This window comes from Nomascus leucogenys, chromosome 10, assembly GCF_006542625.1.
Source record: "Nomascus leucogenys isolate Asia chromosome 10, Asia_NLE_v1, whole genome shotgun sequence".
In the NCBI taxonomy this organism is placed as follows: Eukaryota; Metazoa; Chordata; class Mammalia; order Primates; family Hylobatidae; genus Nomascus; species Nomascus leucogenys.
In genome coordinates, this window is record NC_044390.1 from 92,229,358 (window position 1) to 92,256,599 (window position 27,242).

The 27,242-nt window shown below is 53.9% G+C and overlaps 1 protein-coding gene across 3 annotated transcripts in view; it reads right to left on the bottom strand.

Moving 5' to 3' along the window:
- The window catches only part of DHX37 (DEAH-box helicase 37), a 44,738-nt gene that overhangs the window by 11,102 nt on the left and 6,394 nt on the right, over window positions 1–27,242 (bottom strand). For all 3 annotated transcript variants that reach the window (XR_004032092.1, XM_030821669.1, XM_030821668.1), the window contains exons 3-16: window positions 26,331–26,443; window positions 24,332–24,653; window positions 20,865–21,013; window positions 18,952–19,044; window positions 16,052–16,148; window positions 14,850–14,963; window positions 12,447–12,548; window positions 12,112–12,226; window positions 10,403–10,498; window positions 10,073–10,158; window positions 8,949–9,093; window positions 8,216–8,292; window positions 7,680–7,912; window positions 2,841–2,952 (exon numbers count right to left, since the gene is read on the bottom strand). Coding sequence is in view for 2 of the 3 variants with exons in the window: in XM_030821669.1 (XP_030677529.1) it covers window positions 2,841–2,952; window positions 7,680–7,912; window positions 8,216–8,292; window positions 8,949–9,093; window positions 10,073–10,158; window positions 10,403–10,498; window positions 12,112–12,226; window positions 12,447–12,548; window positions 14,850–14,963; window positions 16,052–16,148; window positions 18,952–19,044; window positions 20,865–21,013; window positions 24,332–24,653; window positions 26,331–26,443 (1,854 nt within the window). In the remaining variant the exon portion in view is untranslated. The remainder of the gene's footprint in view (window positions 1–2,840; window positions 2,953–7,679; window positions 7,913–8,215; window positions 8,293–8,948; window positions 9,094–10,072; window positions 10,159–10,402; window positions 10,499–12,111; window positions 12,227–12,446; window positions 12,549–14,849; window positions 14,964–16,051; window positions 16,149–18,951; window positions 19,045–20,864; window positions 21,014–24,331; window positions 24,654–26,330; window positions 26,444–27,242) is intronic.

Below are 27,242 nucleotides of genomic sequence, written 5' to 3' on the forward strand. Positions count from 1 at the left end.
AGTGCGGTGGCTCATGCCTGTAATCCCAGCACTTTGGGAGGCTGAGGTGGGCAGATCACCTGAGGTCAGGAGTTTGAGACCAGCCTGACCAATATGGTGAAACCCTCATCTCTACTAAAAATACAAAAATTAGCCGAGTGTGGTGGCACTCGTCTGCAGTCCCAGCTACTTGGGAGGCTGAGACAGGAGAATCACTTGAACCTGGGAGGTGGGGGTTTCAGTGAGCTGAGATCACACCACTGCACTCCAGCCTGGGTGATAGCGTGAGACCCCATCTCAAAATAATAATAATAATAATAATAATAATAATAATAATAATGTGAATAAATTTATCACAACAGCCAAAAGATGGAAGCAACCCATGCGTCTCTGAATGGAGGAGTGGATGAACAAAACGTGATCCATCCATCAAATGGACTATGATTCAGCTGCGAAAAGGAATGAAGCAGCGACACGCACTACGCCATGGATGGAACTTGAGAACATCACACTCAGGGAAAGACGCCGGGCACAAAGGCCACGTGTTGTAGGATTCCATCTGCATGAAATGTCCCAAACTGGCAAACCCATGGAGAGGAGTGGGCACAGGGGCCAGGGAGCTGGGAGGTGGTGACAGATAATGGGTACATGCTTTCTTTCTGGGGTGATGAAAATGGCCATGGTGGTGATGTTTGCACAACTTTATGAACACACTGGAAACTACTGACCCGCACACTTTCAATGGGTGACTGTGTGGTGTCTGAACTCTATCTCAATAAAGCTAGAGGCGGGGCAGTGAGCCTGCAGCAGGGACGCAGGTAGGGAGGCAATGCTAGTAACCCAGGTCTGGGGGAAGGCAGGTGGGGGCCTGCTCTGGAGCTGACTCAAGAGCCCGGGGAAGCCACTGCGGAGTTCCTACAGAGTGGACTTGATGTCACTTGTGGGAGGCACTCCTGACAGTGCTCCCAGCCACACTGAGCTCCCAGCCCAGCCCTGACACTTTTTATCCATGTGACCCACAGTCAGGCCTGTCTCAGTGCCTCAGGCTCCTCATCTGGGAAATGGGGTGATAACACTAGTAACTCCCTCCTAGAGTGGCTGGGAGGATAACCTGAGGTCACATGTGCAGAGCGCCCAGCACATATTTGGCATCCATGATTTTTTTCCTTTTTTGTGTGTGTGTGAGATGTGAGATGGAGTCTTGCTGTGTCACCCAGGCTGGAGTGCAACAGCGTGATCTCGGCTCACTGCAACCTCTGCCTCTCGGGTTCAAGAATTCTCCTGCCTCAGCCTCCCGAGTAGCTGGAACTACAGGTGCCCACCACCGCGCCTGGCTAATTTTTATATTTTTAGTAGAGACGTAGTTTCACCATATTGGCCAGGCTGGTCTCGAACTCCTGATGTTGTGATCCGCCCGCCTCAGCCTCCCAAAGTGCTGTGAGCCAATGCACCCGGACTTTTTTTTTTTTTTTTGAGACAGAGTCTTGCTGTCTCCCAGTCTGGAGTGCAATGCAATGGCATGATCTCGGTTCACTGCAACCTCTGCTTCCTAGGTTCAAGTGATTCTCCTGCCTCAGCCTCCCAAGTAGCTGGGATTATAGGCACCTGTCACCACACCTGGCTTTTCTCTTTTTTTTTTTTTTTTTTTTTTGGAGACGGAGTCTTGCCCTGTCACCCAGACTGGCGTGCAATGGTGCAATCTCAGTGCACTGCAACCTCCGCCTCCCGGATTCAAGCAATTATCCTGCCTCAGCCTCCCAAGTAGCTGGGATTACAGGCGTGTGCCACCACACTCAGCTAATTTTTTGTATCTTTACTGGAGATGGGGTTTCACCTTGTTAGCTAGGCTGGTCTTGAACTCCTGACTTTGTGATCCACCTGCCTCAGCCTTCCAAAGTGCTGGGATTACAGGCGTGAGCCACCGTGCCCAGCCTCCCTGGCTAATTTTTTTTTTGTATTTTTAGTAGAGACGGGGTTTTGCCATGTTAGCCAGGCTGGTCTCAAATTCCTGACCTCAACTAATCCACATGCCTCGGCCTCCCAAAGTGCTGGGATTACAGGTGTGAGCCACCATGCCCGGCCAGCACCCATGATTTTTATTAGGTGAAGAAATCAAGCCCAAAGCATGTAAAATGTCACAGAATATTCAGAAAACCACAGTAATGAAGTACAGGATATTATGTGTTTGGAAACATAACTGGGACACAGGTCACAAATGGTGGACAGTGGGACGGGCTTCACCTTCTCCCTGATGATCTCAAGTATCTGAAGTTTTTATAATTTTGAACATATTAACATCCAGAAAAATCAGTGAGCACAGATGTTTAAAAGGCACTAGGAGACCATGTGGGTTCTGTCACTTATTAGATGTGTGTCCGTGGACAAAAACCTTCACTTCCCTGCCTCTCTTTCCTCAGCGGTTAAATGGGGATCTGAATGCCCACAGGACAGCATGCAGCATGGCACGGGGCACTGCCTGGCTCAGCCTGCCCTGGAGGAGAGGGAGGGAGGGTGGGTGACCCTAGAGGGATCCACCCCCTCCACTGGAGGACTGGGTCGGAGAAGGCTGCAGCCAGGAAGAGCTGGCAGCACATTCTGCATGCCCCACGGACGGATAGTACACAAACAGCGTGCAGGACCCTGCTGCCTCTATTCCAGGCAGCCATCCCCTGGGTGCCCACGGAGGATGCAGCACTGGGGAGGCAGCGGTCACAGGAGCCCAGAAGCCCTGGGAGCACCTGCTGATGCACTGTTGTGCTGCAGGCCAGGCACCAACAGACCCAGCTCTGGGCTCCCTGCCTCAGGGAAAGGGAGGTGGCCCACTGGGGTGGCTGAGAGCGGGGCTGGGGGCAGCCACTGACCTTTTCAATGTTGAGAGCCTTCATTTGAAGGATTAAGTCTTCAACAGGCCTCCGGGTGATTTCTGGAGGAGGAAACTGCTCGAAGTCACCAAAAACCGCAGATGAATACAGCCTGGACAGAGAGAAACCGGGACAACTAACACAAAACTCAGCCACGCCACTGGGACTGGATCTTGACCTGACAGCAGGCACAGTGTTTCACCTCTTCCTGCCTCGTTCTCCTCACCTGTGAAATGCAGCTCAAATGGCAGCTGCCTCGTAAGGAATTGGTGAAAATTAATTAGATATTATTCCACGGGCTGGGTGTGGTGGCATACGCCTGTAATCCCAGCATTTTGGAAGGCTGGAGGGGGGCGGATCACTTGAGGTTAGGGGTTCGAGACCAGCCTGGCCAACATGGGGAAACCCCATCTCTACTAAAAATACAAAAATTAGCCAGGCGCGGTCGCTTAAATCTGTAGTCCCAGCTACTCGGGAGGCTGAGGCAGGAGAATCACTTGAACCCAGGATGCAAAGGTTGCGGTGAGCCAGATGGCGCCACTGTACTCCAGCCTGGGCGACAGAGCAAGACTCCATCTCAAAACCAAAAGAAAAGGTATCATTCCACTTAAAACAGGGGATGGTGCATAGCACTCTACACTTTAACTACAGTTACTTCTTACTGGTTTTCTTTGTAAATTTTCTAAATTTTCTACTTTTGTAATTAACATGTAGCCCTGACAAAAGGAACAGCAATAAAGCTATTTTTTACATACACGCACACACACACCCATACACACAATTACAGCACAAGGATTAGGAGAAAATATTTGTCAATGACACATCTGATTAGGATCTAATATCCAGGTTATATAAAGAACTTTTTTTTTTTTTTTGAGACGAAGTCTCGCTCTGTCGCCCAAGCTGGAGTACAGGGGAGTGATCTTGGCTCACTGCAACCTCTGCCTCCCAGGTTCAAGTGATTCTCCTGCCTCAGCCTCCCAAGTAGCTGGGATTACAAGTGCATGCCACCATGCCCAGCTAATTTTTTTTTTTTTTTTTTTTAACTTTCATGTCTGTTCTTTAATGTACTGCTATGTTTACAAAGTAGGCACTCAATATTTGTTAAATGTAGAATTCAATTTGAAGATTACGTGTGATCTGTCAGCACTTTAAATTGAAAGTGCCAATATAAGATAATTTTTACATGATCCTATGGCTTAAAAGCTCTAAAATTTTATATTAATAACAAGTCCAGGCCAGGCGCAGTAGTTCACATCTGTAATCCCAGCACTTTGGGAGGCCCAGGTGGGTGGGTCACCTGAGGTGTAGTCCCAGCTACAAGGGAGGCTGAGGCAGAAGAACTGCTTGAACCCAGGAGGCGGAGGTTGCAGTGAGCCAAGATCACGACACTGGACTCCAGCCTGGATGAAAAGAGTGAGACTCCATCTCAAAAAAAAAATTTAATGTCCAAGCCCTCTTTTCATATATATGAAGGTTGGTTTGGGTGGCATTTCATTATACTCTTCTTCAAACCTTTTTTCAAGAGGAGCAGAAACATTTATACTGGTAGATTTCTCCTCAGTTGCAACAGGTATAAACTCTGGAGACTAAAGCTCTGGAGATGTTTCTGCCAGCTGTCTTCGCAGTAGCAGTGCCGACTGCAGCTCCGTCATCCTCCCTGCCGAGGGCCCGGGCTGGCGCCGGGGCTTCCGAAGGGCTGGGGACAGGCTCTGGGGGCGGCTGGAGCGGGTGTGCCGGGAACCGGGCCCGCGACCGGAGCGCCGGAGCCGAGGGAGGCCGGGCTCAGGCGGCGGGAGCGGCGGCTCGCTGCCGGTGCGAGTCTGTTCGCTTCAGCTCTTTTCACAGCGACTCACGCCCGGAAGGGGAGGGTGCCCGGGCTGCCGCGGCGCGCACTGGGCTTGCTCGCCCGCTTCCCTCCTTCACCCGCCCGTCGGCCCCACCGGTGCCTTCCCCCGCCACTGCCTCACTGCGCGCAGGGCCGTTCAGCGCAGGCGCGCTGAGACTGCCGACTTGGGAAGCCTCCCAGCTAATTTTTGTATTTTTAGTAAAGACAGGGTTTCACTATGTTGGCCAGGCTGGTCTTGAACTCCTGACCTTGTGATCTGCCCACCTCAGCCTCCCAAAGTGCTGGGATTACAGGCATGAGCCACAGCGCCTGGCCTAAAGAACTCTTACAGATCAACAATAAAAGGAGAAATAACCTAATTAAAAATGAACAAAAGATCTGAATAGGCAGTTCCCTAGGAAGATGCATAAAGGGCCAATAAGCACATGAAAAGAGGCCATCATTAGTCATTAGGGAAACATATAACCAAAGCCACAATGTGATACCACTTCACACCCACCAGGAGGGCTAGGCTCAAAAATACTGAAGCTTTCATATTAAAAAGAAAGTGGGGGCGGGGGAGGTAGGGGCACCTGTTCTCAGGACCAGGGCAGGGCTGTGTGTGACAGGAAATAGTCACACATTAAAACAAAACAAAACAAAAAAAACACCTGAAGCCAGGCACAGTGCCACGTGCCTCTACTCCCAGCTACTTGGGAGGCTGAGGCAGGAAGACTGCTTGAGCCCAGGAGGCGGAGGCTGCAGTGAGCTATACTTGGGCCACTGAACTCCAGCCTGAGCAACAGAGTGAGACTTTGTCTCTCAAAAAAACCCCCAGCAAAACAAAAATATTAAAAATAAGTGTTGGTGCTGGCCAGGCGCGGTGGTTCATGCCTATAATTCCAGCACTTTGGGAGGCCGAGGCAGGTGTTCAAGACCAGCCTGGCCAACATGGTGAAACCCCATCTCTACTAAAAATCTAAAAATTGGCCGGGCACTGTGGCTCATGCCTGCAATCCCACCACTTTGGGAGGACGAGGCAGGTGGATCACCTGAGGTCAGGAGTTCGAGACCAGCCTTGCCAACATGGTGAACCCCCATCTCTACTAAAAATACAAAAATAAGCTGGGCGTGGTGGTGGTCACCTGTAATCTCAGCTACTTGGGAGGCTGAGGCAGGAGAATTGCTGGAATCCTGGAGGCGGAGGTTGCAGTGAGCTGAGATTGAGCCATTGAATTCTAGCCCAGGCCGACAACAGCGAGACTCAGTCTCAAAAACAAAACAAACAAACAAACAAAAAAATTATACAGACATGGTGGTGCATGCCTATCATTCCAGCTACTTGGAAGGCTGAGGCAGGAGAATTGCTTGAACCCGGGAGGCAGAGGTTGCAGTGAGCTGAGATTGCACCACTGCACTCCAGCCTGGGTGACACAGTGAGACTCCATCTCAAAAAATAAAAATAAAAAAGTGCTGGTGAGGATGTGAAGAAACTGAAAACCTCATTCACTGTTGGTAGGCATGTAAAATGGGGCAGCTGCTGTGGAAAACAGTTTGGTGGTTCCTCGGTAAGTTAAACCAAGAGTTACCATACGGCCCAGTGGTTCTCTTAGGTTCCACTGCAAGAGCAATGAAAACGGAGCCAGACAAATCCTTGCACCTGAGTGTTCAGAGCAGCACTATCCACAATAGCCAAGAGGTGAAAACAACCAAACGTCCACCAGCTGATGAACAGACAAACAAAACTCGGCACATCCATATGGTGCGATATCATTCAGCCACGGCCAGGAATGGGGTGCTGACACCTGCCACCCAGAGTGAGCCTCGAAAACTCACCGTGCTGAGCGGCAGAGGCCAGACACGAGGGGCCACACTTTGTATGACTTTATTGCATTTATCTGAACTGTCCACAATAGGCACATCCCTAGAGACAAAAACTAGTGGACTGATGCTTGTCACAGGCTGGGGCGGGCAAGAAGCGGGGGTGACTGCAATGGCCATGGGGTTTCTTTTTGGGTTGATGGGAAGTTCTGACATTGATTGTGGTGATGGTTGCACAACTCTGTGACTGTCCTAAAAACTCCTGGATTGTACGCTTTAAAATTATGCACTTTATGGTATGTGAATTATATCCTGATCAAACTGTTAACAAACAAACAGCACTCAAGAGCTGGGCCTGACCTCAGTAACAGAATAAAGAAACAGTGGCCGGGCACGGTGGCTCACGTCTGTGATCCCAACACTTTGGGAGGCCAAGGCGGGCAGATCACGAGGTCAGGAGATCGAGACCATCCTGGCTAACACAGTCAAAACCCATCTCTACTAAAAATACAAAAAAAAAAAAAAAAAAATTAGCCGGGCGTGGTGGCAGGTGCCTGTAGTCCCAGCTACTCAGGAGGCAGAGGCAGGAGAATGGCGTGAACCCGGGAGGTGGAGCTTGCAGTGAGCCGAGATCGCGCCACTGCACTCCAGCCTGGGCAACAGAGTGAGACTCGTCTCAAAAAAAAAAAAAAAAAAAAAAAAAAAGAAACAGTGCAAGTAGGCCAGGCACGGTGGCTCACCTGAGGTCAGGAGTTCGAGACCAGTCTGGCCAACATGCTGAAACCCCGTCTTCACTAAAAATACAAAAATTAAAATAAATAAATAAATATAATAAAAATACAAAAATTAGCTGGGTGTGGTGGCGCGCACCTGTAATCCCAGCTACTTGGGAGGCTAAGGCAGGAGAATTACTTGAACGTAGGAGGTGGAGGTTGCAGTGAGTCAAGATCACGCCATTGCACTCCAGCCTGGGTGACAAGAGTAAAACTCCATCTCAAAAAAAAAAAAAAGAAATAGTGTTGAGTATCTGAAAGCCAGCAAAACGGCTGGGGAGCACCCCAAAGTCACAGGGGCCCAGCAGGACACGGGACGCACTACAGATGGAGGTGGGGTCAGCGTCCTTCCCTTGTTCTTCAGTGGCTATTGCAAGGCGGCACCAACGTCCCTGAGGAGGAGCCTGGGTGACCCACCTGTAGCAGTGGCCGGGCTCTGTCCGTCCTGCTCTGCCCGCTCGCTGGTCAGCTGATGCCTGGGAGACCCAGGTGACACGGAAGGAGGATACACCAGTGACGCGGTCATAGTAGCGCTTCTTGACCTTCCCACAGTCCACCACGTACTTGATGCCAGGGATGGTAAGAGACGTCTCGGCCACATTGGTGGCCACAACACACAACCGAATCCCCTCCGGTGGAGGCTTAAAGACCTAGGATTTGGGGAAGGGATGGCAGGGAAACACCAGAATCAGGAAAGAAATCATGGAATGGAGGCTCAAGGACAAAGCCAGCCAGGCTGGTGTGCTGGAGAGGTAGCAAGGACAAGCCATCCCACCTGGGACCCACTGCCTTGGGGGAGGGTTCCCTATTCTCCAAAACTACCCCAGTATTCCTCAAAACTCTGGGGATGCTGATCAAACAGCAGATGGAGAGGACCACCAAGGGCTTGACCAACCCCACTGCAATGCCCTTAAAAGTGCCCCAAAAGCTGGGCACTGGCCCAGCACGGTTACCTGTGCTTGCTTCTCTGGGGCCAGCAGAGAGTACAGCGGGAGCACGTGAAGCGGGAGGGAGGCGTCGGGCTGCTCGCCTGGAGGGAAAGCAGAGGCCACTGGCACCCGGGCCGGGACAGATGCCTGCAGGCAGGAGCCGGCCACAGCGGCCCTGCACCCCCAGGCTGCTCCACCACAGCTCCTTTCTTTGCCCTGCTGCAGAGGCTCCCCTTGGGACCAGCCAGGCCAAGCCTAGGGGGCCTGCTGACGTTCCCAGGGGATCTCGTCTCTACTGCCCTGAACCGGATCTGAACCCCTGTGCTGCACAATCTCCTCCTCCAAACCCCTGGCATGGATCCCGGGGGCCTGACTCCACTCCTCGTGTCCTGGCAGCATTGGTGGGGTCAGGCTGAGCCCATACTGGGGTACTCTCTGCTGCCCCACTCAGCCCCTGGCTGGGCACAGCAGGGCACTGGGTCCGCCTACATTCAGGGGGCCCCTGCAAGCACACGGAGCTGGGCAACACCTCCGGGCCCTGGAGGCCTGCGTCCCTCAGCAAAGGGGTTGGCAGCCCCCATTACATTCAACTCGGCAAATGTTCGAGGCCTCCTCGTGCCGGGCAGTTTCAAGAACTCAGGAAGCATCGGGGACAAAGCTGCTAGAATCCTGGCCCCCGGGGAGCCCACAAGTGCTCTGGGCACATCCTCAGGGCAGAGCTAATGAATGTGAGCAGGAAGCGGTGCTAGGGCCACACCTCCATCTTGCCCGCCATCCCCTAGGTCCAGATCGAGGTCGGAGTCCAGGGCCCCCTCTTCCTCATCCACTTCTGCCTCCCTGTCCTCATCGCCTTCGCCTGCCGGTAACACCGAGTAATGATCCAAGTTGATCTGGGGCAGCACCTACGGCGAACAAGACATAGACACCTGGGCTGCAGGGATCCTGGGTGTGAGGACGCGGCACGTGCGGGAAGACAGGTGCCCTCGCGTAGAAGCCCCAGTCCACACCCATGGGCCGTGCAACCCGGGGCAGGCCACATAATTCTCTCTTCCTGCCTGAGTTTCCCCACCTAAACATTGGGGACTATCATAGACGTTGTCTCTCAGGCTGGTGGGAGGGTTGTGTGAACACACGTGAGGAACCTGGATCGCTGCCTGACACATCAGTGTGCAACAGGCAAGTCAGAGACGGCTGAGTGCTTACGCTACTGTCACGGACCACAAGACCCACGGTGCCTTCACGCAGAGGCTAGAGTAAAGCCCCTCCCAGCCCAGCCATCCCAGAGTAGCTGGGAGTACAGGTGCACGCCACCATGCCTGGCTAATTTTGTATTTTTAGTAGAGACACGGTTTCGCCATGTTGGTCAGGCTGGACTTGAACTCTTGACCTCAGGTGATCCACCTGCCTCAGTCTCCCAAAGTGCTGGGATCACAGGCATAGCCACCACGCCCGGCCTTCTTTTCCTTTCCTGAGACAGAGTCTCGCTCTGTTGCCCAGGCTAGAGTGCAGTGGGACCATCACAGCTCACTGCAGCCTTGACCTCCTGGGCTCAGATGGTTTTCCCGCCTCAGCCTCTGAGCAGCTGGGACCACAGGCATGCGCCACTGCACTGAATTAATCTAAAAAATTTTTTGTAGAGACATGGTCTCACCATGTTGCCCAGGCTGGTCTCAAACTCTAGGCCTCAAGTGATCCTCCCACCTTGGCCTCCCAAAGTCCTGGAATTATAGGCATGAGCCACTGTGCCCAACCAGGAACTGGATTTTTAATTTCATTTTATTCCAATTACACTTAAACCTAAGCAGCCACATGGGGCTGGCAGCCGCCATCCTGGACAACGCAGCCTGACTCTCCAGGAGTCCCTGCCAGCCTCCCACGTACCTCGGCCCGCGCCTTCTTGGCCCTGGCCCTTGACTTCTTAAACTTCCGCATTTCCTCCGCCGAGTCTTTCTGATCGTTGTCCTTTTCTGGGAGAGGGGCAGGTTGGGGAGAAAGGCGTCTGTGGCCGGCATGGTCGCCAGCACACTGCTCTTTGTTGTTCAAGGCACGGCCACTCAGTGGTGGCCATTTATTCGGGGGTGAGGTGGGGGACGGGAAAGGTGCTGATGCTTCCAGAAGGAAGCTCAGAGGCGGGAGCTGCACCCCAGCCAGGGAGCACGAGGCCAAGCCCAGCTGCTCAGGGCAGAGCGCTGGTTGGGGCGTCCTCTTTACCTTGTGGCCGGGCTCTGGAGGGTGGGAAAGCCTTCCTGAGCCTGCGGCACAGCGCATGAACCTCAGCCTGCCCTGTCAGGAACACCAGGATGCCACCTGTGGAAAGAATGGGCCCCTCTGTTATCCATCAGTCACTCACAAACATTTGCTTAGCAAGGAGCACCTGCCAAGCCATGCTCTGAGAGGCAAGGTTCCAGGGATAATGGGGGAGGACAGGAGTACACAGACATAGATGAGCAGGAGGCAGCACCGCCAGACTGAAGGACTTGCCGCCAGGGAGTTCAACAAACACGGCGACCGCACAGCCCAGCAGCACCACTCCCAGGAACAGACCCAAAAGCCCTGAGAAGCATGCTCACGCAGAACCCTGCACACCACACCCACGACAGCGCCAGCGCCACGGCTGCCCTGAGACCCGAGGCTGTAGGAAGGCTCACTGCCCAAGCTCCCGCCTCACCTCCTGCCAGCCCCAGTCTCCCAGAGAATGGATGGGAGCCCCAAAAGGCCGTAAGCAGAGCAAGGACAGAGCATCATGAAGCAGCAACCTCGGCTTCCTTGAAGGACGAGGTCAAGCTTGTTGGGAAGCACCCCCACAGCTCCTTGCCTCCCTAACATGAAGAAAGCCAGCCTTGGGCCGGAATTCGGCACACAAGAGTCTCTGGCTAGGCTGGGTGCAGTGGCTCACACCTGTAATTCCAGCATTTTGGGAGGCTGAGGCAGGCAGCTCACCTGAGGTCAGGAGTTCGAGACCAGCCTGGCCAACATGATGAAACCCCATCTCTACTAAAATACAAAAAATTAGCCGGGACGTGGCAGTGTGCGACGAGTGTGGGACCTGTAATCCCAGCTACTTGGGAGGCTGAGGCAGAAGAATCGCTTGAACCCGGGAGGCGGAGGTTGCAGTGAGTCAAGATCTGCCACTGCACTCCAGCCTGGGCAACAAGAGTAAAACTCCGCCTCAAAAAAAAAGTCTGGCTGGAAGCGATCACAATCAATTCACACAGAAAGGTCACATCCAGGCCGGGTGCGGTGGCTCACGCTTGTAATCCCAGCATTTTGGGAGGCAGAGGCGGGCGGATCACGAGGTCAGGAGATCAAGACCACGGTGAAACCCCGTCTCTACTAAAAATACAAAAAATTAGCCAGGCGTGATGGCGGGCGCCTGTAGTCCCAGCTACTCGGAGAGGCTGAGGCAGGAGAATGGCGTGAACCCGGGAGGCGGAGCTTGCAGTGAGCCGAGATCGCGCCACTGCACTCCAGCCTGGGCGACAGAGCGAGACTCCGTCTCAAAAAAAAAAAAAAAAAAAAGAAAGGTCACATCCATTTCAGTAACATGAGGTGGGTAACGGAGCAGGTATGATGGGGACAAGGCAGAGCTGTGAAGGGTATCCGTGACTCTTGGGGGGATGTGCCTGTTCCCCTGCAGTGTCTATGGTCAGCACTGGCCCGGGCCCTGTGGGTTTTTCTGCTTATCAGATGGGGACGGATGGCAAACTCTACCATCTGGTAGCTGCTGAAGCCTCATAGTATTTTGAGTGGAATAAGGCAGGACAGGTGTCGTGAACACTCTGGAATAAGTGAGGAAGCCGAGGCCTGGCAGGGACAAGGGACTTTTCTGAGCCACTCGGAGATGGGCCCTCCCACACTCGTGCCTTCAGCGAGGGTTTAGGAAGGGAGGCTTCCTTCCCCTGACCCGGCCAGGGCCTCACCTGCAGGCAGCATCCGGTGGATCTTGCGGACCTTCCGGAAGCACTCGCCACTGTAGTCTTCCAGCGGCGTCCGCTTGTTGAAATGCACAGTCACTGGGAACTGCCTGGATTCCACCTGTGGGACACCCAGGAAGGCATGGGGAGTGGGGCGGGGCACGGGCTTCGGCCCAGGGCTGCCTTCCCTTTCCCCATTATTCCGAATCAAGGTTTCTAACACCTCCTCTAAGCTGCTGTCAATCCCCCACGTGACCAAGTGAGGTCTCTCAGGAGGCTCCCGACACCAGGGCATCCTTGTGCCATCCCGAGCACAAAGAGGACATGGGACCCTGTGTTACCTTGATGACTGGGGGCGGCTTGGCGAAGAGCCGCGGGTTCTGGGTGAAGTCCTCCACCCGCAGCGTGGCCGACATGATGAGCAGCTTGAGTGGCAGGTTCCTCTGCGGGAGGACAGGCTCGGTGACCAGGGCCCCAGGACCACATTTGGGTCTGAAGCCTGGGAAATCGTCATGCGGGTGCCCTGCTGCCCACCCCATTTCCAGCCCCCACCCTCTGCCCCTTTCTGGATGCCAAAGGCTCCTTGGAGAAAGTGAGTCAATAGCGGGACCTGCCGCTCCCAGGGCGGTGGCTTGTTCCAGGGGGTCTTTCAGAGTCAGGCTTTGATGGTGGAATATGAGGCAGGCGGGCTGAGACGGGAACCCACCCAACCCAGCTCCCACCTGGCACCAAGATTCACCGAGTATCTGTGCTGGAGGCTCAGGGAAGAGCTGCCTGATTCTCTGGGGTCTGTTGTGGGTGGGAGAGAGCTCCCGAGAGCTCCCTGGTCCCCAGGCCTCTCAGCAATGCCTAATGGCCTCATGGTGAGCTCTGCTTCAAGCCCTTGCTGCCTTTGCTGCTACGAAACCCCAAACCCAGAAGCTAAGGAGTGGCCAGAGCACCTCTGTGGGAGGCATGACACCCAGCATAGGCCCCTCTCTTGCCCCACAGTGACCGTCCCTGTCTGCCTCAGCCCCGTGCCTTCCTGACCCCACCTAACCCTCTCTGCTTGGCCATCCCAGACTCCCTGATGCCTCCAAAGACATAAACCAAGACCACAGTGAGATGTCACTGTCCACCCACAGGGATGTCTAGAATAACAGAAATGAAACAGGACAAGTGTTGGCAGGATGTGGAGAAACTGGAAGCTCTGACACTGCTGGTGGGGAAGTACCACGGAATTCTGCAGCCGCTGCGGGAAATCATTTGCAAATGGTTACACACAGAGTGACCATGGTGCAGCTTCTTGGGGGGCTGAGGCAAAAGGATTCCTTAAGCCCAGAAGGTCGGGCTTGCAGTGAGCTGTGATTGCACCACTGCACTCCAGCCTCAGTGACAATGAGACCCTGCCTCGACAAAAAACAAAAACAAAAACCACCACCACCAAAAACCGTAAAAGGCACAGGGTTTCTTTTTGTTTTTATTTTTCAGATGAAGTCTCACTCTCTCACCAAGGCTGGAGTGCAGCGGAGCGATCTCGGCTCACTGCAAGCTCCACCCACTGGGTTCAAGTGATTCTCCTGCCTCAGCCTCCCGAGTAGCTGAGATTACAGGCATGCGCCACCAGGCCTGGCTAATTTTTTGGTTTTTCAGTAGAGACAGGGTTTCACCATGTTGGCCAGGCTGGTCTTGAACTCCTGACCTCAAGCGATCCACCCGCCTCAGCATCCCACAGTGCTGGGATTACAGGCGTGAGCCACCGCACCCGGCCTAGGGTTTATTTTTGGATTGATGAGTGACAAAATGTAAAACTGTGGTGATGGCTGCACACTCTGTGAATGGACTAAAAGCCACTGAATTGTACATCTGAAAGGACGAATGATATGAAATGTGAATCACAGTCCAATAAAGTTTGTTACCAAAAGAAAAAAGGCACCAGGCAGATGCCCGCCCCAGGACCTTTGCACTGCTCTCCTCCAGTCAGACTTCTCCTCGCTCTGCGATGCACGCCGCTCACTCCCTCCCTCACTCAGCCCTCCACTTGAGCTCAGAGGTCACCTTTTGGGTGAGGCCCTCGCTAGCCCTGCATCCTCCCTCCACTGCCCCCGGCTTTGTCTGTCACTGGCTCACATACTCTGAGTCTGCGCCCTGCCTGCCATCTTTGCTGAAGTGGAGGCCCCAGGAGGGCAGGAACTGTTAGAACAAGACAGCGTCTTGTTCACTGTCGATTTTCAGGGCCTTGAATGTGGCCAGGCTCATGGCACATGTGGAGCGCAGGCCCCTCTCCCCGCCGGGAGGGTGGGACAGGCCTACTGCACGGAGCCCCGCCCCAGGGTGGCACCCACCAACTCAGCAGGCCCCTGTGTCAGGTTGGGGCAGGGAGATGGAGAAAGAGGCCCTGGGGAGCCCCTCTCAGAGCTCCAGGAGCCTGACCCTTGGCTGGGCAGGCCCACCCGCTCTACTGATCCCAGAGGCCTCATCAACCAGCCCCATTGCGCCTGGCCAGGCATCAACACTTCTCCTGAGCCTCTTGCTTTGGATGGGGAGAAGGACACCAGTTTATGAGGCTGGCGCTGGGGCGGTGGGGAGGGGATCACACAGGGGCTGTTCCAAGATTCACGGCCCAGGGAGACCTTGTGCTCGGGGGACCTGCTCATGGCAGCAGCCCAGGGTACAACGGGGAACAGGTGAAGGGAGCCCAAGCCTCTGACAGAGCTGGGGGGGTCCAGGGCTCAGGGCTCCCCAGCACCTGCCTCCTGTGCTACCTTGGCCCGGAGAGTCACAATGCGGGACAGGAGGCCGATGAGGATGTCGGTGTACACGCTCCTCTCGTGGGCCTCGTCGATGATCACCACCTTGTACCGCAGCAGCAGGAAGTCCTGGGGGGAGGTCCAGGGGTAAGGCCCACCCTTCCAGCCTGAGCCCCAAGGGCCGCTTCACGTCCCAGAACCCCCACTTGAGGAGACAGTGTGAGAGGAAGGGCAGCTGCTCTTCATCAGAGGTGAGCTGCTCAACTCGAATGCCCGCAGGGCGGGAGAGCAGGTGTGAAATGGAAATGAGATGTGGGGTGGGGCTGCGGGCAGTCAGCCAGCAGGTGCCACACAGACAAGGGCCACCCAGACCCAAACTGCATCCACCGCCACCCCCAGGAGTCCCAGTGGCCTCAAAGCCAGGAGGGCTGGAATCACCTTTGCCATCCCCCTGGGAGACTGGCCCTGCCCAAGGGGACGTCACAGCCAGCACAGAGCACAGCTTCTTCACCAGACAGCAGTCCCCCACCCGGGCCCTGCATGCTCTCTGGACACACGTGCCACCCACTTGACCGAATGGCCGGCTCCCTAGGAAGCGTGGGGTGCTTCTCCAAGGCCCAAGTGGGCTGACCGGGGAGGCAGCAGCTGGGGTTCCAATTTACAAACGGAAAGTCCTTGGGATGCAGCTTCTGTGGCCAGGGACCGTGAAGACGCTCAAGGGCAAGGCCCAGCGGCCCCTCCCCTGTCCCTCAGCCTGAGGCTGGTACCCCACTCCGAGTCTGGTACTGCCCCTCACCAAACGCAACTGGACTCGAAGCTCCCAAGAGGGGGCTATGTCTGGGTCCCCCGCAGGGCACAGCCTGCACACCACAGGCATTCAGTACACCCTGGGCAAGGTGTGAACTCTGTGAGTCAGTCATAATAAAAATATAAGTTCACATTTCATGAGCACCTTCTAGGTACGGGCCACTGTGCTAAGCTGTTAGCATGCACTCTACAACTTCCACTTCAAAACGATTCTCTGAGGAATGCACCAACATACTCATCAAGAAACTGAGCTTGGAGAGGTTAAGTAACTCACCCAAAGTCACACAGCAGCAGCGTGGGAGTGCTGGATCAACAGGTGGCTCGCCGGTTGCTCAGATCCCAGGTAACATCCTAGCACCCCGCCCCCACGCCCACTGGCCTTGCTCTGTGAGCCAGGATCCGCAACCAACCTTCTGGATTTCTTTGAGCAGCACACCATCTGTCATGAACTTGATTCTGGTCTCCTCTGTCACATTTCCTTCATACCGGATCTGGTAGGAGACGACCCTGTGTGGGCAGAGTTTGGTTTAGGGCAGAGCCGTGCCTGGCTGGGGCTGTCGCCACGGGGCCACTACAAGGCAGGCCGTGGAGCAGGCAGGCGGCTTGAGGGCAGGGCCCGCCAGCAACCCGAAACAAGTCCCAGACATCTCCCCAGTCCACTCTCCCCCTCCAAAATCCTGGTTTCTGAAGGGAAGGGAAGGAGCTGTTGAGGGCAGCTGAGGAGCCAGGCCCTGAACACCTCGGCCAGAGCTGTCCTCGAATGGCGACTAGGCCAGGAGACGCCGGGGAGACCTGCACACGGGCTGGAGTGTGTTCCAGAGACTTCACAGACTTGGCAACTATCCTCGGGGTACTGCGGCTGTGTGTGTTTCACAAAAAGTCCTTGTCTTAATTCAAAAATTAGCCTGGTGTGGTGGTGCGCACCTGTAGTCCCAGCTACTCAGGAGGCTGAGGTGGGAGAATTACTTGTGCCCAAGAGGTTGAGGCTGCACTGAGCAAAGATGGCACCACTGCACTCCAGCCTGGGTGACAGAGCCATCTCAAAAAACCAAAAAATGGCTCACGCCTATAATCCCAGCAATTTGGGAGGCCAAGGTGGGTGGATCACCTGAGGTGAGGAGTTCAAGACCAGCCTGGCCAACATAGTGAAACCCCATCTCTACTAAATATAAAAATTGGCCGGGCACCTGCAATTCCAGCTATTAGGGAGGCTGAGGTAGAATTGTTTGAACCCAGGAGGCAAAGGTTGCAGTGAGCCAAGATCGCACCACTGAACTCCAGCCTAGGTGACAAAGTGAAATTCCGTCTCAAAAAAAAAAAAAAAAAAAAAAAAAAAAAGAAAGAAAAATTAAAAAAATTAGTTCTTATCTCTCAGATCTGTACAGCAAAATATTGAGGATAAAATAAGGTATCTAAGATTTGCTTCTAAACAGTGATGGGGAGGGGGGCCAGGAGGAGAGTACAGACCCAACAGGGTAGGGCAGGAGTTGACAATTATTACAACTGGGTCTTGGGTACCTGGGGGCTCATTATACTATCCTTTCTACTTATGTATATGCCCCCACTTTTTTTTCTTTTTTTGAGATGGAGTCTCACTCTTGTTGCCCAGGCTGAAGTGCAATGGCATGATCTCGGCTCATGGCAACCTCCGCCTCTCGGGTTCAAGCGATTGTTCTGCCTCAGCCTCCCGAATAGCTGGATTACAGGCATGTGCCACCACACCCGGCTAATTTTTTTGTATTTTTACTAGAGATGCGTTTTCTTCATGTTTGTCAGGCTAGTCACAAACTCCCAACCTCTGGTGATCCGCCTGCCATGGCCTCCCAAAGTCCTGGGATTACAGGCGTAAGCTGCCATGCCCAGTCCCCCCATTTTTTTTTTTTTTTTTTTTTCTGAGACGGAGTCTCGCTCTTTCGCCCAGGCCAGACTGCAGTGGCGCTATCTCAATCTCGGCTCACTGCAAGCTCCGCGTCCTGGGTTCACGCCATTCCCCTGCCTCAGCCTCCTGAATAGCTGGGACTACAGGTGCCCGCCACTGCGCCTGGCTAATTTTTTGTATTTTTTGAAGAGACAGGGTTTCACCGTGTTAGCCAGGATGGTCTCGATCCAAAAGTGCTGGGATTACAGGCGTGAGCCACCGCACCCGGATGCCCAGTCCCCAAATTTTTATAATATTTAACAAGTTAAAAAAGAGGATGAGGCAGCTTTTTCTAGACGCCCGCTGACTATGCACAGAATTGTCCAGGAGGATGTGCAGGAGATGGGCAGTGGTGGCTGCTACTGGAGAGGAGGCAGGGCACTGGGTGAGAAGGGGCCCTCAGTACTCCATCCCTGCCTTAGTGTCCTCCCAGCCTAATGTACAAAGACAACAAGTCCCCCAACTGGCATGCTGACCCAGGAGCTGGTGGCTCTGTCTGGTCCACCACCACGTCCTGAGAGCCCAGGACGGGCCTGGCACACTAGACGCTGCCTAGTAACATCTGATGAGTGGGCAGAAGAGGCAGGCTCTCACTCTGTGCTCTTTTGTGCCTTCTGGATCTGAGACCATGTTGGACATGTTAGACACAGGCCTCTGCATTATAAACACATGCTCCCAGCCATTGTAAAGCAAGTGCTATATCTGCCTGTTCAAGGTTACTTTCCAAAGCAACTTTCCTACAGACTTACTGCCAGAAGACTTTTTTTTTTTTTTTTTGAGACAGAGTTTCACTCTTGTCACCCATGCTGGAGTGCAATGGTGCGATCTTGGCTCACAGCAACTTCCGCCTCCTGGGTTCTCCTGCCTCAACCTCCCGAGTAGCTGGGATTACAGGCATATGCCACCACACCTGGCTCATTTTGTATTTTTAGTAGAGACAGGGTTTCTCCATGTTGGTCAGGCTGGTCTCGAATTCCCGACCTCAGGCGATCTACCCGCCTCGGCCTCCCAAAGCGCTGGAATTACAGGCGTGAGCCACCACACCCGGCCAAGATTTTGTACTTTAGAACCTTGAGTTTTAGATTAACCCGGCAATGCTAGGTACTAGCTCCGTGACTGCCTGCATCTGGCCCCCTGCTCTGTTCTCGAGCCCCTGGATGGGCCACTGTGTCCCCTCGGCACACTATGCAGGATGTAAGCCTGCTTGGAGGCCCCCTGCTTGGGCAGGTCCTGGAAGGCTGTCTCCCACAATGATTCCCAGTGCTACATGCAGAGGTGACACTCCACCCAGCACCCTCGGCACAGATGCTGCTCACCTCCTCCTGGGCTTCCCACGTCTGGGCAAGGCCACAGGACCACCCCACAGTCCGCCCCAGGAAGTAGAGCCCTCACCGCTGGGACAGATTCATCTCCTTGGCCACTCGCTGGGACATGGCCATGGCGGCCACTCGGCGGGGCTCCGTGACACCGATGATGCTGTCTTCACTGGGGGAGGAAGAACATGGCCATCAACAGTGCGCGGCCCCACCTGCTCATCCCAAAGCCTCATGCAGTTCCACAGCAAGATTTGCCATACTGACCTGGCGCTCACCCAGGGGCCGTGGGAAACAATGCCAGGTTGCACTACTTTTAACAGCAAAGGGAACAGCCCAGAGGCCAACAACACACAGAAAATGGTTCGACATTCACCACGCAGCAGACACCAGGCAGCTGCTAGAAGGAACAGGGCCCGGGGGAACCAGGCTGGGAGCTCTGTTTGCCCCAGTCAAGCACAAGCTCGTCCAGACACAGGAACCCGCCAAGCTGATGGGTGGCTGGTTCCAGCTCTGTGGGAACATTAACGCCACAGGCCTGCGGCTGCTCTCCCTCAAAAGGCTGTTGACGGGGCTGGCCCTCGCTGGGTGCCTGAACCTGTACAACAGGAGAGCTCCCTCCATTCCCTGTAAGTGCGGGGCCCACTGTGCCCAGGCTGTTTGTGCAAACAGGGTGGTTTATGCCGGACACCTCCTTTCCTTTTAGGCATCTAGGATTTCGTTCCTGCCAGGCAGGGCGGGCTTAGGCGACCCCAGTAACGGCAGTGGACTCTGAATCTCTAACAAGCTTCCCTGGTGAAGGATAGTTCCTGTGTGGCTACTGGAGAATCCAGTGCCTCCTGTGTGAGTCCACCAGGAGGGGACTCTGGAAGCTGGAGCTGGGCTTCCCCAGAACACCCCAGGTGCCACTGCCCTCTGCTGATGGCATCCTTCGCTGTAATGTACCATAGCCACGTGCAGGATAACACGCTGAGTCCTGGGAGTCCCTAGTCAATCACCGAACCTGCGCATGGTCTTGGGGACCCCAACACACATAGCTCAAAAGTGCCAATAGCAGGCTACACAGTGAAAATAGTAAGCACAGGCTGGGCGGGGTGGCTCACGCCTGTAATCCCATCACTTTGGGAGATCGAGGTGGGTGGATCACATGAGGTCAGGAGTTTGAGACCAGCCTGACCAACATGGTGAAACTGTCTCTTGGCCGGGCGCAGTGGCTCATGCCTGTAATCCCAGCACTTTGGGAGGCCGAGGCGGGCGGATCACAAGGTCAGGAGATGGAGACCATCCTGGCTAACATGGTGAAATCCCGTCTCTACTAAAAATACAAAAAAATTAGCTGGGTGTGGTGGCGGGCGCCTGCAGTCCCAGTTACTTGGGAGGCTGAGGCAGGAGAATGGCATGAACCCGGGAGGCGGAGCTTGCAGTGAGCCAAGATGGTGCCACTGCACTCCAGCCTGGGCAACAGAGCGAGACTCCATCTCAAAAAAATAATAATAATTAAAAAAAAAAAGAAAAAAAAAAGAAACCGTGTCTCTGCTAAAAATACAAAAATTAGCTGGGTGTGGTGGCGGGCGCCTGTAATCCCAGCTATTCAGGAGGCTGAGGCAGGAGAATCGCTTGAACCCGGGAGGCGGAGTTGCAGTGAGCCAAGATCACATCACTGTACTCCAGCCGGGGTGACACAGCAACATGCTGTCTCAAAAAAAAAAAGGAAAAAAGAAAATAGTAAGCACATAGCTCTATGTGCCAGGAATTAAGTGTGCTACTCACTTAAGTGTTCACTCAATCCACACGACAATCTTGTGAAGTAGGCGCCACTATTCCCATCTCACAGCTGGGGCCCAGAGAGGTTAAGTAGCTTGTCTGAAGTCACACAGCATGCGCAGGGCAGATCCAGGATTGGATCCTGGGGAGCCCAGGCTCTTATCGACCTTTCGGGGCATCTCCAGTGTCACTGAGGGACCCAGAGAGAACCCTGTGTCCAGCCCCTACCTGCTGTAGCCTGCTTCATAGAGAAACTGAGGCACCTGTGTGGTCTTCCCGCTGCCGGTCTCGCCACACACGATGACGATGGGGTGCTCAGCCACAGCCTCCATGATTACTTGTTCTTCAGAGAGAATTGGGAGCTTCAGCCGTTCTTCCTGGAAGGAGAGGAAGTCAGCACTTAGGAGCAAGACTATAGACAGTGATGTGACCTCCAGGAAGGTGGCAGCTGACACATGGGTGCTGAATAGATGTGCCTGCTGGGGAACAGAGGCCTTGACAGCTGGGGAGGGGACCAGGAGCCATGGTCCGGGAGAGACAGAGACAGGGACCGCATCCTTCAGGACACCAGGCCTGACATTCCCAGGCACAGCTTGGGTGGGGCAGAGCAGTCTCTCAGAGATATGGGAACCCTCGGCTGTTGCTGGCAGGAGTCTCAATTAATGGCACAGCCACTTCGGTAAATAATCTGGTGCGAATTTTCTCAAAGTTAAGGATGTGTGGCCCTGTGGTTCCTCTCCTAGGTACATATTCCAGAGCAGGGGCTTTCTACATTTTTTCCTATGACTCATGGAAAGAAACACATTTTATATCATAACACAGTACACACACAGGCACGTATATGTATCGTATATGGAAGGAACAGTTCTGTGAAACATGGCTCACCCTAATGTGTATGCAATGGCGCGATCTCGGCTCACTGCAACCTCTGCCTCCCGGGTTCAAGCAATTCTCCCGCCTCAGCCTCCCGAGTAGCTGGGATTACAGGCACATGCCACCACGCCCGGCTAATTTTTATATTTTTAGTGGAGAAGGGGTTTCACCAGGTTGGCCAGGCTGGTCCTGACCTCAGGTGATCCGCCCACCTTGGCCTCCCAAAGTGCCGGGATTACAGGCATGAGCCACCATGCCTGGCCAACAAGCTCATACCCTTAATTTTGTTCTATTTCTATTCTATTCTATTCTATTCCACTTGTTGTATTTATTTACTTTTTGAGACAGAGTTTCACTCTTCTTGTCCAGGCTGAAGTGCAATAGTGTGATCTTGGCTCACTGCAACCTCCACTTCCCGGGTTCAAGTGATTCTCCTGCCTCAGCCTCCCGAGTAGCTGGGATTACAGGCACCCACCACCATGCCCGGCTAATTTTTGTATTTTCAGTAGAGATGGGGTTTCACCACGTTGGCCAGGCTGGTGTCAAACTCCTGACCTCAGATGATCCACCCGCCTCAGCCTCCCAAAGTGCTGGGATTACAGGCGTGAGCCATCGTGCCTGGTGTCCATTTTTTTTTTTTTTAAATATGAGGCCAGGCATGATGGCTCACGCCTGTAATCCCCGTGACTTGAGAGGCCAAGGCAGAGGATTGCTTGAGGCCAGGAATTCAAGACCAGCCTGGGCAACATAGCCAGACTCTGTCTCTACAAAAAAATAAAAATAAAAAAGTTAGCCAGGCATGGTGGCACACATCTGTAGTACCAGCTACTCAGGAAGCTGAGGTGGAAGGACTGCTTGAGCCTAGGAGGTAGAAGCTGCAGTGAACTGTGATCGCACCACTGCACTCCAGCCTGGGTGACACAACAAGACACTGTCTCGAAAAAAAAAAGAAAAAAGAAAAGATAAAAAGCTACTCAATTCATGACCCAAAGATGGCTATGACGTCATTTGCAAACACTGCCCAAGAGAAACTTCTGCACGTGCGCTCATAGGAGAGGGACAAGAACGTTTAAAACAGCAGTGAATAGGCCGGGCGCGGTGGCTCAAGCTTGTAATCCCAGCACTTTGGGAGGCCGAGGTGGGCGGACCACAAGGTCAGGAGATCGAGACCATCCTGGCTAACATGGTGAAACCCCATCTCTACTAAAAAAAAATACAAAAAATTAGCCGGGCGTGTTGGCGGGCACCTGTAGTCCCAGCTATTTGGGAGGCTGAGGCAGGAGAATGGCGTGAACCCGGGAGGCGGAGCTTGCAGTGAGCCGAGATCGTGCCACTGCACTCCAGCCTGGAGGGACACAGAAAGACTCCGTCTCAAAAAAAAAAAAAAAAAAAAAACAGCAGTGAAAGCCGGTCACGGTGCTCATGCCTGTAATCCCAGCACTTTAGGAGGCCAAAGCGGGCAGACTGCCTGAGCTTGGGAGTTGCCTGAGCTTGGGAGTTCAAGACCAGCCTGGGCAACATGGCAAAACCCTGTCTCTACAAAAAAAATACAAATTTAGCCAAGCGTAGTAGAGTGTGCCCACAGTCCCAGGCTCCTTGGGAGGGTGAGGCAGGAGGGTCACTTGAGCCTTGGAGGCGGAGGTTGCAGTCAGCTGAGATCAAACCTCTGCACTTTAGCCTGGATGACAGAGTGAGACCCTGTCTCGAACAAACAACAAAAACAGCAGTGAAGATAATAGCAAAAAGCTAAAACAACCAACTATCCAGCAACAGAATACTTATCCTGTGCTATATTCGCACCGTGGAATACTCGATAGTGGGGAAAAAAATAAATGAGCCTCAGCTGCCTGCATCAGCATGGATGTATCCCAGGATATAATGCTGAGTAACAAAAAAGCAAACTGGAATAACATAAATGACATGACACCACTTTTAAATACAGGCAAACCTACGGTATGTATTGCTTAGGAATATGGACAGGATGCGAATAGGGAAAAATTCACAAAGAAGAGCAGGAACTGAAGTCCCAAGGGATGGCACGGACACGGGATGGAGGAGGCCAGGCCCCTGAGTGACCGCGCAGAGCAGAACCCCACACCCTCCTTGCCACCAGATGGCACTGCGTGATGACATCACCTAGAAGCAAACGTTTGTGGTGTGAAGCCACTGGCACTTTGGGGTCGTTTGCTAGAGCAGTCAGCTTACCCTGATGAAGACTTATAAAAGCAGAAAAATGTACTTAGAATCAGGATCCCAATTCCATTCAGCAGCCAACCATTATACCTCTAGGGATCCAGAGTTCCTGTGTGGGCTGTGGGCTTTCCATGCCCCAAATCCTTTCATTGTCTTCACAACCCAGTGAGACACTCATTGTACCAGGAAGGAAACAGGCACAGAGAGGGGGAGCCCCTTCAGTAGCCAGAGTATTTCCATTTTACAGATGAGTGGGAAGTGAGCTGGAGAGCAGGGGAATCAGCACTTGATTTCGGGTCAACTGATTCACAGCCCAAACTCTTGTCTGGATCAGGGCAGCCCAGGCCAGGCCTGCTGGTCAGAGGGCAATGGCAATGAAGCTACTGCCGCCGACTTCCAACGCCCCGAGCCTGCCAGGCGTGCCGCCAGACACCCGCCCTGCACTGTGATCCTCCTCGCGCACCAATCCCTGCCACAGCCTCAAGGGAGGTGCGGTCACTCTCCCCTTTCCTAGATGGGGACACGGAGGCACAGAGAAGGGATGCCCTGGCCCCACTTCACCAGGACGCCCTCTGCACGCCCCTCGCCTGCTAACCTAGATTCTTAATCACAAACACAGGGTGGCGAACCTGCATTTCCGGGGAGCGGTTCACAGGGATGAAGATGGCGGGCTTAGCCAGGGCCCTGGGCAGTGGTGGGGCTGCAGCTGGAGGATGAGGAACAGGCATCCCAGCCGGCATGGGCAGACTGCTGGGTGCTGGAGCTGGCCGCAGAGGTGCCACGGTGGTCCCCACACCAGCCTCAGCCGGCTCAGCAGCCGGGTCCTCGTCCAGCTCTGACTCCTCTGACTCCTCCTCCTCCTCAGCTGAGGGCCAGCGGCGACGCTTCCGGTGGGCACCGCTGAGGCTGCTGATCTTCTCCTGGCCTGGGGCTACCACCTCGTCAGGCTTCCTGTTGAGATAGCAGAGACTTCAGGCACAGAGGCCCCACCTCAATCTCCAGAGGTCAGGACTCCAGGGCCACACCCCTTTCTGCCTCAGGGCCTTTGCACCTGCTGTTCCACTCCCTGAAACGCCCTTCCTGCAGATACCTCCTCTCACTCCACTGAAGCCTCTGCTTAAGCACCAGCTGTCAGGGAGACTCCCTGACCACACACAGACCCCACATCTCTCCCTTCTCCCTCCACCTCACTCTTCCCTGCTTCATTTTCTGCTCAGGGCTTCCCAGCGCGGGACACAGATGCACTCACCTAATGACTTCCCATGATTACATCTCCCCCCATGACACTGGGAAGCTCCTTAAGAGAAAGGACTTTATTTCTGTGCGCTGCTCTATCCCCAGGGCCTAGCAGAGAGCCTAGGACAGTCTCTGCACTCCATAAACAGTCACTAACTGACAGTGCTCACAGACATGGGCCAGGCCTCATGTAAATGAGCAGCACGGGCTGAGGAGACCGCAGAGCTGGGTGGGACTGGGTAGGAGGGGCACACAGGCCATTTAAGGGTCAGCAGCTTGGTGGGGACACTGCTGGTGTGGCCAGATCGTCCAACTAGTCGAGACTAGGTGGGAATATGAATTCACCTTGTCGCCCAGGACGGAGTGCAGTGGTGCAATCGCGGCTCGCTGTAGCTTCAACCTCCCAGGCTCAGGTGATCCTCCCACCTCAGCCGCCAGAGTAGCTGGGACCACAGGCATGAGCCACCATGCCCAGCTAATTTTTGTATTTTTAGTGGAGATGGGGTTTCACCATGTTGGCCATGCTGGTCTCAAACTCCTGACCTCAGGTGATCCACTCGCCTCAGCCTCCCAAAGTGCTAGGATTACAGGTGTGAGCCACGGCACCCTTCCAGCTTGGTTGTTCTAAGCCACCGTTGTTTGCAGTAATTGGTTATGGCAGCGCCAGGAAGCTAACATATTGGCAAACAGCACTCACTCCTTAAAACACGACACAAACCGGTCGGAGGCGGTGGCTCACGCCTGTAATCACAGCATTTTGGGAGGCCAAGGAGGGCAGATCACCGAGGTTGGGAGTTTGAGACCAGCCTGACCAACATGGAGAAACGCCGTCTCTACTAAAAACACAAAATTAGCCGGGCGTGGTGGCGCATGCCTGTAATCCCAGCTACTTGGGAGGCTGAGGCAGGAGAATCGCTTGAACCTGGGAGGTGGAGGTTGCGGTGAGTTGAGATCACGCCATTGCACTCCAGCCTGGGTGACAGAGTGAGACTCCGTCTCAAAAAAACAAAAACAAAACAAAAAACACGACACAAACCAAACCAAACAAAACCCGCTGATGGGCCAAATCCAGCCCTTGACCACCTAATGGGAATTTCTGGCCTAATCAGCTGTACAAAAGCTGGAAGAGCTGTAACAAGGGACTCTACACCACAGGAAAATGACATCACTGCAGCGAGAAACTTTGCTGTCCTGGGTGTCGCAGAAGGTTCAGCAGCATCTATGGCCTTTACCCACTAGAGGCATTTAGGATGACAATGAATTTTCAGCCACTCAGGCCACCACAAAGGTATTTTCTCAAATGTTCCACCCCCAGAGGACCCCATAACCTGTGCGCCCTCCCTAGGGGGCCCTGGAGGGAGGGCAGCGTTAGGGAAGGACCAGCCAACTCACTCTTTGGTGCGGTACATGCGGTCCCCAGTGCCCAGCTTGGAGGTGGTATAAAAGAGTCTCATCTCAGCTTCGGAAGCCTGGACTTCACTCAGCTTCTGTAGCATCTCTGCTCGCTGGGAAAGGAAACGAGTGTGTTACGCATTTGCCATCACGACCCTCTCCTAAGAAGGGAAGTGAGACTCTAATAAAATTTCAGCATCATTAACACCTGGAGTCTTTAAAATCAGAGGTCAAATCGCAATTCTACTGTTGCATGGTGTTCTTCCATCAACAGACACAGCAAGCTGGCTTTTTTAACCCCTTTTACAGAATCTGGGGTTGTATAAATAAGGTTCTTTGCGGCAGGGCATCGCAGTAGAAGATTATGGCCCATCAGATGTCCATCAACAGGAGACGAATAAAGCACAGCTCGGTCATGTACAGCAGCGCTCCCTAGCTGCTCTGAGGAAGGAGGCGGCTTTGTGTGCCTGATGCGAATTGGTCCTGGAGCTACCCTGAGCAACGCTGTCTGCAGGGGGTGGACCCAGTCGGCTTCTTTCAGTTGGGTGAAGGTTTCGTGAGTTTTTGCTTTATTGTTCTTGTAATTGTACATACAGGTTTTATATACACTTCTTTTTTTTTTTTTTGAGACGGAGTCTCGCTCTGCCGCCCAGGCTGGAGTGCAGTGGCGCGATCTCGGCTCACTGCAAGCTCCGCCTCCCGGGTTCACGCCATTCTCCTGCCTCAGCCTCTCCGAGTAGCTGGGACTACAGGCGCCCGCCATCACGCCCGGCTAATTTTTTGTATTTCTAGTAGAGACAGGGTTTCACCGTGGTCTCGATCTCCTGACCTCGTGATCTGCCCGCCTCGGCCTCCCAAAGTGCTGGGATTACAAGCGTGAGCCACTGTGCCCGGCCTACACACTTCTATGTG